Source organism: Nicotiana attenuata, unplaced genomic scaffold, assembly GCF_001879085.1.
Source record: "Nicotiana attenuata strain UT unplaced genomic scaffold, NIATTr2, whole genome shotgun sequence".
In the NCBI taxonomy this organism is placed as follows: domain Eukaryota; kingdom Viridiplantae; phylum Streptophyta; class Magnoliopsida; order Solanales; family Solanaceae; genus Nicotiana; species Nicotiana attenuata.
Genome location: NW_017670543.1, coordinates 188173 through 200407, shown reverse-complemented (window position 1 = coordinate 200407; position 12235 = coordinate 188173). Strand labels below are relative to the sequence as shown.

Genomic DNA, 12235 nt, shown 5'->3' with positions numbered 1-12235 from the left:
CATCTTGATCTACTTGGTTTACTGACACTTTTTTGATGAAATCCTTTGGATTCATTTTCCTCTTTTTCCTTGTCTTGACACTCCTCTTATTTTTCTGAAACGAGGACTCAGAACTCTCTTGCTGTAGTGACCTGATAGTGAGTGATTTGGAGGAAGACTCTAAGAGCTTGGAGTGAACGGAAGGTGTAGGAGTGGGTTTGTATGGAAGAGAATCAGGTTCATCAGAAGGATTTTCTTAGAATATCTCATGAGCTAATGACTCGAGGAGTGCTGTAGTTCTTACATCTCCTAGGAATGGAATTTCTTCCCCCCTGGTACTCAGATGAGAGATATGCTCCTTCATTCATCACACTCTCAGCAGCTATAGCCACGATGTTATGAGCTGCTTCCTTTTCTGGTGACTCCTTTAGAGTCACTGAGTCCAACATAGAGGTGTTCAAATACTGGTCAGGATCATCCTCCGGAACTTCTGATACTTGAGGAGTACAACCATTTGTGTGATCTTTGATGAGATCGCAGGATTGACTAGACATAGGATTTTCAAAATAATGGTAAATAGGATTTATCAGGAATGGAAAGACTGTAGGAGTGGAGGAGGGACCAGGAGTTGGTAAGGTGATAGAGGGTGTGAAATAATGGCACTCTGGGATGATTTCAAGAATAATGACGAAGTGGGAGCGATGTCAATGGTGGGAGAATAAGATGATTTTTCGATTGTCATTAGATGAATACTTGATACACGAGTATAGAGAGAGACGAAGAGAAGATCCCAGCTGTACAGAATAGATGAAGGTTCATGACTTGCCTTGAGAGAAGAAGAAGGTTTTATTGGAAGAAGGGATAATGATGAGTGGTGAGCGAAATAGGTTCTGAATAGTTTTAAAAACGGCGGTAGGTTTGTGGGGAAGTGTTATCGTGCAGAGAGGATGAAGGATTTGAAAGACAAGACATGACACACAGACGCTGAAAATTCGAATGATGTGGCATTTGAATTAATTTTGTTAACAAACCCCCCCCCCCCTTGTTTTAAGAGGGCATGCATAATAAGCACATTACTATTAACTTGAAATACAAGAACCTGATGTTAGAGCAGTCTTTTGAACAAGGTTTTAGCAGCTCCCCTTTCGCAGTTTATAGCCATACCTTTAACTTCTATGATCGTCAAGCGTGTTTACCTACAACGGTATTGATGTGAGTTAGGCTTGGGCAGAAAACACTTTAGCTACCTTTACCTGATGGTCTCTTATACAACCAGCAGATTGAAGATCAGGTTCTTCATTAGATTCTTGTGACTCCATCTTCTCCTTGATTTCTCCAGAATGTTCACTTCTTGAGGCTTTGTTGCCGATATCTGGAGTTTGGTATTCGGTTCTGTAGTGCTTTCCATCGATCAATCCTTCCTTCATATTGATCCTCAGAGGATGATCTCACCTTTCAAATTTTTCTCCAGTTGTTGATGAGGTCATTTCGTTTTGCTTCCTTGTCTCCCAGAAGATGAGGCATGAATCATCACAAGTGCACTTTGGTTTTCCAATTTGAAACAGAACTTGGTTGAGGAGAGAAACATGGAGGTTCATTTGATTTCCCCTGCTATGTGTTCTGCTGTTTGTGTAGTGCCATGAGCTGCATCTTTACTTCTTCCTTCAGCTTCATTGGTAGCGAGTAATGTACCAGGTTCTTTGTGCGACACAGAGAATGCTGTTGCGTTGTCTTTTGCCAGTCTCCTTCATCTTGCTCACTTTAACATCCTCCTGATTTGAAGCCTCAAATGTTTCCCCATGAGCATCTCCTACCATTTAGTGCTTCCTTTGTTGGAGACCTTTTGACCTTGTTTTGTGGGTTGTTCCCCAGAGGGATTCCTTCACTCGTCTATTTGCATTGTGCTTCCCAAGTTGATCCTTCCTGTTGTCAGGGGCAAGGCATTTTCTTCCAATTGGCAGTTCCTGGCGAGTTTTGATTTAGGAAGAACCTAGTTCGACACCTGTTCTCCAATAAAGAGCAGTGTTCATTCCTTTTTCCCAGACCCTTTTTGGTGATTCCATAGGTGACAAGCACTATCCATGCTTCATTTTCCAGTTCCGTCTTTTCCTATTCGAGTCCCAAGGGAACCTTTCCGCCTTTTCATTTACAGGGAATGTACCCTTTACTTTCTTCTTAAGGATACATTCCATTCCTGCAGGACTTACAGTGAGAAGCATTTCATGATGTTTTCGGCTGCGTGCTTCAGGCATTCACTATCCATAGTCTATCGCAATCTGCTTCCTCTCACTGCCCCTGCACATGCTCATCAAGGGTTAGATTTAGGAACCCAAACTAGTTTGGGTCCCTTGTTATTATAAAAAGGATAAATGAGAGATTTCCTAGTCCACGCAGGCAGCATCCGCTTTTTGCGAGTCGTACCTGGTCCTTTGCTAGAAGTCACTCCATCAGTGAACGCTTTGTTCTTCTGAACAGACTGAACCCTGGCCTGACAATGTTCTTTAAAATGCCCATTGTTTCCGCAGTGGGTACATAGCCAGTTATCAGGTATAGTGACATACTTGCTGTGTGGGTTGTAGGGAGTTTTCTCCCTTTGAAACTCGATGCGCTATTGTTGAGATACATGGCAGTAACAACATCTGAGGACCATGTCCATTTCAAGGATTTTTCAAGATCATTTTTTACTTCCTCCAACTCAGTTTGGAGTTGCTGATTTCTCTCGAGTTCACTGCAAAGATTAGTTTTTAAAACAGTTAACTCCTTTTCTAGCAAGATGTGCGACTCACTGGCTACTTCCTTCCCTTTCCCAAGACTTACATTCCTATGTTCTCTATTGAGTCCCTCAATGCTTTCCTCTAGATCAGCGCATATTGCTAACAGGTCATCCCTTTCCTCCTCAGCAGATGTAACTTTTTCTTCTAAGACGTGTTTCTCATTGTTAAGGCCTTCTATTGTTTCTTTTAGATCAACAACTACTACAATCAGGTCGTCTCATTTTCCACACTGGTTATTCTTTCATTCAAGGCCTCCTTCTCTATTTCAAGATTAGCTATGGTCTCATCTCGGTCTACTACACATACCACTAAATCATCTCTAGATTGCTCTGCCTCTCCTAGTTCTATTGAGAGGGTCTCCTTATCGTTTATAAGGCTATAATAGGCATCAATTATGACATTTGATAAAGACCTTAGCTTCTTGGAAGAATAGGATTTCAGATTTCTCTGAACATCCCGGAAGCTTACCTCGTCGTCTTCATCTTCTTCATCTGACTGAGCCATCAGCGCGAACAGTGAGTTGTACTTTGTTGCTTTAGTTTCTACTACCAACAGGGAACTATTTTCTGCATCTGATTCCCTTTTGGATTCACTTGAGGAGTCTCCCCAAGCAGCAAGGGCCTGCTTAACGATATTGTCTGCAGCACTTTTTCGATTGAATCTTTTCTCGAGAATCAGGTTCCTTTTTCCTGCCTTGTCAGGATTTTGCTTGTACTGCTCCTGTTTTGCAAGTGGGCAATCTTTGATGAAATGCCCTGTCTTTCCACATCCATGAAAGAGATCGTTGTTCCTTGTTTTACTTGAACTGTCCCACTTTGGTATGCCACCATTTCTTCGAACCAATTTTTGAAATCTCTTCGTAAGATAGGCCGTGTCACTATCTTCATCACTTGAATCACTCTGTTCAACTTTAAGCACCAGGTTATTTTCCTTCTTGGGCTCTCTTCTTTCGCTGTCTTTCTTTCTTTTCATCTCGTAAGTTTTCAGATTACCAATTAGCTCATCCATGGTCAGAGTCTGTAGATCTTTAGCTTTCGTGATGGCATTTACCTTACTTTCCCAAGACCCGAGTAGGATGCTGAGAATTTTCCTTACGAGCTTATTTCTGGGAATGACATCTCCAAGTGAATGAAGCTCATTTATGATGGAGGTGAATCTAGTGTGCATATCTTGTATAGATTCATCATCCTTCATCCTAAAGAGTTCATATTCTATGGTGAGCATGTCAATCTTGGATTGTTTGACCTGATTGGTTCCTTCATGAGCGGTTTGCAACGCCTCCCATATTTCCTTGGCAATTTTGCAAGCTGAGACTCTGTTGTACTCGTCAGGTCCTATGCCACACATCAAGATTTTCTTGGAGCTAGAGTTCTTTTCTACGACTTTCTGTCAATGTCGTTGTACTCTCTTCTTCCTTTCGGCACCATATGCCCTGTTTCTTCAATCTTCTTCATGGGAACATGTGGACCATCACATATAGGTTGATTGTCCTTCTTCAAAGCTTGGTGGATCAGCCATTGAGGATTCCTCCTAGGTGTTATCCTGATAGGAGAAACCTGCTCTGATACCAATTGTTGACTTATGTGAGTCCACCAAACTATAGGGTACCTGATCCGCTATGAGACTGATACGTAGAGTGCAGTAAGGACTGAATGTAAAGAAGGCCAGAGATTTTCTACATGGAAAAATCCCACACAAGGGGATCAAAAAACCACGACCTACCCCTGTAGGTTTTAAACTCAACTAACTTGTAATCTACCTATTACAAGCCACTTTGCAAACTCCCTTTTGCAAAGACTTCAAACTAACTTGTGATGCACCACCACAAGCCACTCTACAACTCTCCTAGTTACAGAGCATTTAACTTATAACTATTCCTAGTCACAACATAAACTCTAAAGTTTACGAATTTGGTTTGTTCCTAAGACAGCGCTTAACAAGATTACAACTCAACTATGGACGTACATAGGACTCTATTAGAAACTGATCCTTAGTGGACTTGTCTTCTTGTTCTTGACACACCATTGACATCAATGCTAGATGAACTTTGTTATACTTGAGAGAATATCACTGAATGCACAAAGGAAGTGGGTCTTGCACCAGGTTGTTTTATCACAAAAGATATCACAATGGGTAGTGATGTCAACTCTTGGTGTACTTCTTCCCAGTGAGAAGTGACTGCTGCACATTCTGCACATCCACTTCTGGACAGTTGCGTTCCAGCTGGATAGTGGGCTTTATACTTCCTGTCAGGACACACCAACAGACCAGGTCCTAGTTGTGTTCCTCTTCTGTAACAGTTGCCAGATGATCACTTTCTTCTGTCACGTTCCAGCTTTGTACTTGACTTGTACTTTCTGTCAGAGAACCCTAAAGCAACAGGTCCCTGTTGTGTTCCTCTTTATCTTGATTGCGTACAGTCACTGACTTGCTTATGTCGGAGAACCTTAAAGAGCCAGATCATCAGGTCCCTGTTGTATTTCTTTCTTTGCTGATTTTCAGGCATCGATTAGTGCACATGAAATTTATGCCCTGTGCGCCAGGTGCTCTATCTGGTTCTTCATGACAAGTTTGTTAGATCATCAAAACATAAAATACTGAAAACCAACCCATCAATTTCCCCCTTTTTGATGATAACAAACTTAGGCATGGACATTATTTGTTTAGAGCAAAAATAACCAGATGAGATGCCAGTAGTTCCCCCTTAGTCTCAGAGCTCCATTCCATCACACTTAAGTTCCCCCTTAATATAACTTAATATAAGCTCCATCACACTTAAGTTCCCCCTTAATATAAACTTAAGTTCCCCCTTAAAGAAGTCTAACACAACTAGCTCATGCCACATATGTGCACACAAGATGACAGAAAAGAGAAGCCAAAGGAACATAGGATTTGTACAAGCAACGAAAAGGAAGCTGTTTCATTAATGTTTACATTGGACTGAGTAATTCAGGAGCAGTAATGGTTAAGTACAACATGCCATCATAACAAAAACATGCAAACAAAAGTAAAACAGCAGCCACAGGAGATTGGAGCAAAAGTAGCTTGACACCAGGAAGATCCTAGGGGGTAATAGAGGAAGGAGGCTTAGAAGAAGAGACAGCCATGGTTTTAAGAACCAGATCTAGTCTAGCATTTTCGGACAATTGTTCTTCAAGTAATTGATCCCGAAGTCTCTCATTTTCCTTTGTCAGTCGTGTAATCTCCGTATGTGCAGAATCTGGTCCTTTAACTGCTTGACTGAGCTGAGTTTCCAGTATAGCATTTTGAGCCCTCAGCCTTCTTATTTCCTCAGAGGCTACATTTTGAGCGTTGATTAGCTGAGAGATGGTCGAGATGCTTCCACCAACCTTTTCAATACATTCACATTCTTCTATAGTGGTCTTAGAGAAGGTCTGCTTGCGTGTGCCCACTCTGGATTTCCCAAGGGAACCTTATAGAATCTGAACACCTGAGTGAGGAGAAAGCCATAAGGTAACCCATGATTTCCTCCCTTGAAATTTGCAACTTTCTGCATATGGTCAATCATGATTGCAGGCAAATTGATTGGAACAAACTCATCGAGCGCTTCCATCAGGACCATGTCCGATCTTGTAGCAATAGAGCGCCTCTCAGAGAGAGGTAAGAGCACTTTATTGACCAGTTCAAAGAGAAGCTGGTACTCAGGAAGCAAGACCTTCTTATGCACCTGTTCCCCCTGTTGAATACCTTGTTCTTTCATGATGGCTCTTCGAAAGTTTACTCCACAGACACCCTTAACCGAGAACATACCTTCACATGGAATTCTGAGAATCTTCCCAACGTCGAAGCGTCGGTATAATGCCTACCTCCATTTAACAAGTCACAAATGTATCCCCCTCAACAGGAAAAATGTGCGTAAAAAGTTGTACGTGCATCTCGTTACACCAAGGCATTCTTCTCTTCAAACAAGTGTTCCCATTGTTGAAATTCCATAATCTCCAGAATGTTCTCATCCCGTCATCTCTGAATTGCTGGATCAATGTTACGAACCCACAACACTTTCTGAATTCTTAATCTCTGTGCCAAAGACCACTATCACGGTAGCAAACTTATTGCTCCAGTTCCTTAACTGTATTCCTCCTTTGTTTGCTAGACCCTTCATCAGAGTTTCTTTCCAGCTTCCATTCCCACAGTATTGTCCTTATACACCAACTAGCTCAGTTATACTCCGTTTAACTTGCTTCTGTACCTCACACATAACCCTTTCTGCTTTCCAACAGTTTCATCAAACCCATTTCATAGACTGTTGCCATTGCTATGATTGTTTACTGAGCGAACACAGTTGTTTAGAACATCTTGATCTACTTGTTACTAACACTCTTTTGATGAAATCCTTTTAGATTCAATTTTCTCCTTTTCCTTTGTCTTGAAAACTCCTTATTTTCTGAAACAAGGACTCAGAACTCTTCTTGCGTGTAGTACCTGATAGTTGAGTGATTTGGAGAAGACTCTAGAGACTTGGAGTGAACGGAAGGTGCAGTGAAGTTGGGTTTGTATGGCAAGAGAAATCAGTTCATCAGAAGGTTTTTCTTAGAATATTCATAATGAGCTATATCGAGAGGATGTAGTTCTTCATCTCCTAGGAATGGAATGTCTTCCCCCTAGTACTAAAGATGAGGATATGGTCCTTCATTCAATCACACTTTCTCAGCAGCTTATAGCCACGATGTTATGAGCTTGCTTCCTTTTCTGGTGACTCCTTTAGAGTCACTTGATCCACATTAGAGTGCAAAATACTGGTCATCAATCCTCCGGAACTTCTTGATATCTTGAGGAGTACAGACCACTTGTGTGATCTTGATAGATCGCAGGACGAATTGACTAGACATAGGATTTTCAAAATAATGGTAAATAGGATTTATCAGGAATGGAAAACTGTAGGAGTGGAGGGGGACCAGGAGTTGGTATGGTGATAGAGGGCGTGAAATAATAGCACTCTGGGGATGATTTCAAGAATAATGACAAAGTGGGAGCGATGTCAATGGTGGGAGAATAAGATGATTTTTCAATTGTCATTAGATGAATACTTGATACACGAGTATAGAGAGAGACGAAGAGAAGATCCCAGCTGTACAGAATAGATGAAGGTTCATGGCTTTCCTTGAGAGAAGAAGAAGGTTTTATTGGAAGAAGGGCTAATGATGAGTGGTGAGCGAAATAGGTTCTGAATAGTTTTAAAAACGGTGGTAGGTTTGTGGGGAAATGTTATCGTGCAGAGAGGATGAAGGATTTGAAAGATAAGACATGACACACAGACGCTGAAAATTCAGATGACTCGTCCTCGAAGTCCCTACGGGCGAAGTAATTAGCCAGTCCATTCGGTGCCCCGAAATGACTAACAACGAGGCTGAGTATGAAGCTGTGATTGCAGGATAAAGTTAGCCCTCAAATATGGCGCTCAGCGGCTCGTACTCCATTGCGACTCTCAATTTGTGGTGAATCAAGTCATTGGGACTTTCCAAATCAAAGAACAAAGATTACAAAGATACCAATCAGAAATTCACAAGTTGCTACCAAAATTCGACGAATGCCGCCTCGACCAGATACCTAGGGCGCAGAATATCGAAGCAGACGGTCTTTCCATGCTAGCACCAACCACCAGAAATATAAATAAGGAAAACATGGTCACCCTCCTCCACTCCTCAATAGACCAAGTCGAGGTACATTCTGTAAACCTAACTTGGGACTGGCGCAATAGTATCGTATCATATTTGCAGGAAGGGACGCTCCCACAAGATAGGAAAGAAGCCAAAAAACTCCGAATACAAGCGGCCGGGTACAGCCTCGTGAACTATGATCTTTACAAAAGAACGTTCGGCGGCCCCCTGGCAAAATGTCTTGGGCCAAATCAGACAAGGCGAGTACTAGAATAAGTACACGACGGGCACTGCAGTGCCCATACAGGAAACTGCACCCTCGTCAGATGCCTCATCCGCACAGGATACTACTGGCCTACCATGAAAAAAGAGGCCGCAGATTACTTCAGAAAGTGTGAACAATGTCAAAAATACGCCCCTATGATACATCAAGCAGGAGAACTCTTGCATTCCGTCACTTCGCCATGGCCGTTCATAAAGTGGGGGGATGGATATTGTCGAACCCCTCCTAGCAGGACGAGGTAAAGTACGCTTTCTTTTGGTTTTAACTAACTTTTTTTCTAAATGGGTGGAAGTAGGTGCGTACACTCAAATACGTGAGCAAGAAGTTATCGCGTTCATATGGAAAAATATAATATGCCGCTATGGCATTCCCAAAGAAATCAGCTGTGACAATGGACCCCAGTTCGTTGGAAAGAAAACAATCGAGTTTTTCGAGAAATGGCACATCAAACGAATACTCTCCACACCCTACCATCCCGCCGGCAATGGCCAAGACGAATCATCCAACAAAACGATTTTGAATATACTGAAAAAGAAGCTCGAGGACGCCAAAAGGCAATGGCCCGAACTACTGCTGGAAGTGCTATAGGCATATCGCACCACGCCAAAAACTAGTACAGGCGAGATGCCATATTCATTAGTCTACGGGACTGACGCGGTCATACCCGTCGAAGTCGGAGAGCCCAGCCTAAGATACTCCAACGAGAGTGGATCAAGTAACGAAAGCAGGTTACAAGACCTGGATGAAGTCGAAGAGCGAAGAGATATGGCTCACATAAGAATGGTAGCCCAAAAACAACAAGCAGAAAGATACTATAACAAGAAGGCCAAAATACGACCACTCAAGGTCGGAGACTACACCCTCAAAGCTAAAACTCAGGCAGTAAGAGACCCCAATGAAGGAAAATTAGGAACAAATTGGGACGGGCCATACAAAATCACGGCCGCAGCAAATAAGGAAGCATTCCAATTAGAGACAATGGAAGGAAAGCTACTACAAAATAATTGGAACATCGCCCACCTCAAATACATCCATTTCTGAAAAGAGGCGCCCCCTAAGATGTACTCTTTTTCCCTCATCCGGGTTTTGTCCCAATCGGGTTTTCTCGGTGCAGTTTTTAACGAGGCAGCAAAGGAGACGCCTCGAGGCCCGAAGTGTTGTTCATTACCCCGCCCGTTGACAGGATCTCCAGGACAAGTAATGAAGGGACTAGGCATAGATAGCCAATGTATTCACTGTATTCGCAAAGTCGACATGTACTTTCTACGGAAATGTAATCAAAATCTCCAGTGTACGAATTAAATCGCAATGGCTAAGGCCATCGACATGTACTTTCTACAGAAATGTAATCAAAATCCCCAATGTACGAATGAAAATCACAATGGCCAAGGCCATCGACATGTACTTTCTACGAAAATGTAATCAAAATCTTCAATGTACGAACATCCCAATGGCTAAGGCCATCGACGAAAAATGAGTTCGACTTCATTCGAACCACGACAGGATCCTACTTCGATGACAGATCGAATGTAACATCCCAATGGCTAAGGCCATCGATGAAAAATGAGTTCGACTTCATTCGAACCACAACGGGATCCTACTTCGACGCTAGATCGAAGGTAACATCCCAATGACTAAGGCCATCTATGAAAAATGAGTTCGACTTCATTCGAACCACGACGTGATCCTACTTCGACGCCAGATCAAAAGTAATATCCCAATGGCTAAGGCCATCGGGAAAAATGAGTTTCACTTCATTCGAAGCACAACGCGATCCTACTTCGACGCCAGATCGAAGGTAATATCCCAATGGCTAAGGCCATCGACAAAAAATGAGTTCAACTTCATTCGAACCACGACAGGATCCTAATTCGACGCCAGATCGAAGGTAACATCCCAATGGCTAAGGCCATCGACAAAAAATGATTTCGACTTCATTCGAACTACGACAGGATCCTACTTTGACACCACATCGAAGGTAACATCCCAATGGCTAAGGCCATCGATGAAAAAAGAGTTCGACTTCATTCGAACCACGACGGGATCCTACATCGATGCCAGATCGAAAATAACATCCCAATGGCTAAGGCCATCGACAAAAGTACGAGTTTGACCTCACCCAAAGCAAAATCCGCCCAAAGGTTCGAAAAGTATTCGAGATACCATAAGTATTATAAAGATCACCACCAAAACAACAAAATAATTTTTTCATTTACAGCAAAAGTCACTAACGTCTATCTTTATAACGGGCTCAAGCATGCCCTTACAAAAATCTTGAAACAAAAAAGTAACTACAAAATTACACTTCATCCCCGGTTGGGTAGGCATCCTCATACCAAGAGTCGGAGGTAAGTCGGTTTACATCGTCAGAGATGACTTCATCCCCATCAGGCGTACGGGGGTCGTACCCACATGCCTCGCGAGCCGAACGAGCTTCGGCACGCACACCCTGAAGTTCCGCTTCAGACGCTTTCCCTTCAGCAAAAAGAGCCTTATACACATCAAGCCGGGCCTCAGCATAAACCCACAACTCGTATGAACGACGAGGCACGATAGGTTCGGCCGAGGTACGGGAAGTAGAAGGTTGCTGGCGTCGATTCACATCCTCCGTCCTCAGCGAAGACACCTTCCCGGTCAACATGGATAACTCCGCCTCCAACTCCTTAATACGACCCTCAAGCCATGCCACTTTGAGTGCAGAAGCCTCTTCTTCTTTGGCCCGCTTCGACCTACAGGTACGAAGGATATCTTCCAAAAATGTCGCTTCAGAAATAGTGGCCGCCAGTCTGTCAGCACCCACATTCAGCTCACTCCTAAGCTCGTCAATTTTCACTGACTGCATACTCAATTCAGCAGTCAAACCGGCAACCTTTGCATGCAAGTCGACGTTCTCAGTCATCACGCCCCTACTTAACTCCAGCTCGTCCTCCTTCACCTTAAGAGACGTTTCGAGCTCGCTGTTGATACCCAATTTTCCCTATATATTTTAAATATGCATAAAAACCTTCAAAATAGCATATATATGCATATATAACCATGCACAAGGTTTTATTATTTTTTTCATAATTTTAAGGGTTTAAATTGATTTATTTTTCCCCTTTTTTATCCATAAAAGCCCAAAAACTATTTTTCAAATTATTTTTATGAGGATTTACTCATTTAATTTCTATACTTATGTCAAAATATGGTTAATATATTTTTCATGCATTTTTATAATTACATTCAGTATTTTTTAATCTAAATTGCATATAATTGCAATGTTAGCCCTTTTAATGTATAATTATATTCTATATGCATAAAATTGGTCCCTATATTTTTAAAATGTTAATTATGTATTTTAAATTATTTTGGCACCTTGAATTATTTTCCAGAAATTACCTATTATTTTTATAAGTCAAAATAGGGAAAATTGGCTTTTTAAATCATAGCCAAATTCGGCTTTCAATTATAGGCCATATTGGACCCAATCCCCAGCCCAATTTCCTATTAGATAACCCGACCCAGACCCTATAAACCCTTACCCAAACCCGGAATCCACCTACCCGGTTGAATTCTGACCGTTGATCTCCACACACGCCCTT

General features: G+C 42.2%; 1 protein-coding gene across 1 annotated transcript in view; it reads left to right on the top strand.

The window, feature by feature from the left end:
* Positions 1-176, top strand: part of LOC109240745 — a 3613-nt gene extending 3437 nt beyond the window's left edge. The window contains exon 4 of the mRNA XM_019407419.1: positions 105-176. Coding sequence (XP_019262964.1) covers positions 105-176 — 72 coding nt within the window. The remainder of the gene's footprint in view (positions 1-104) is intronic.
* The last annotated feature ends 12059 nt before the right edge of the window (positions 177-12235 follow it).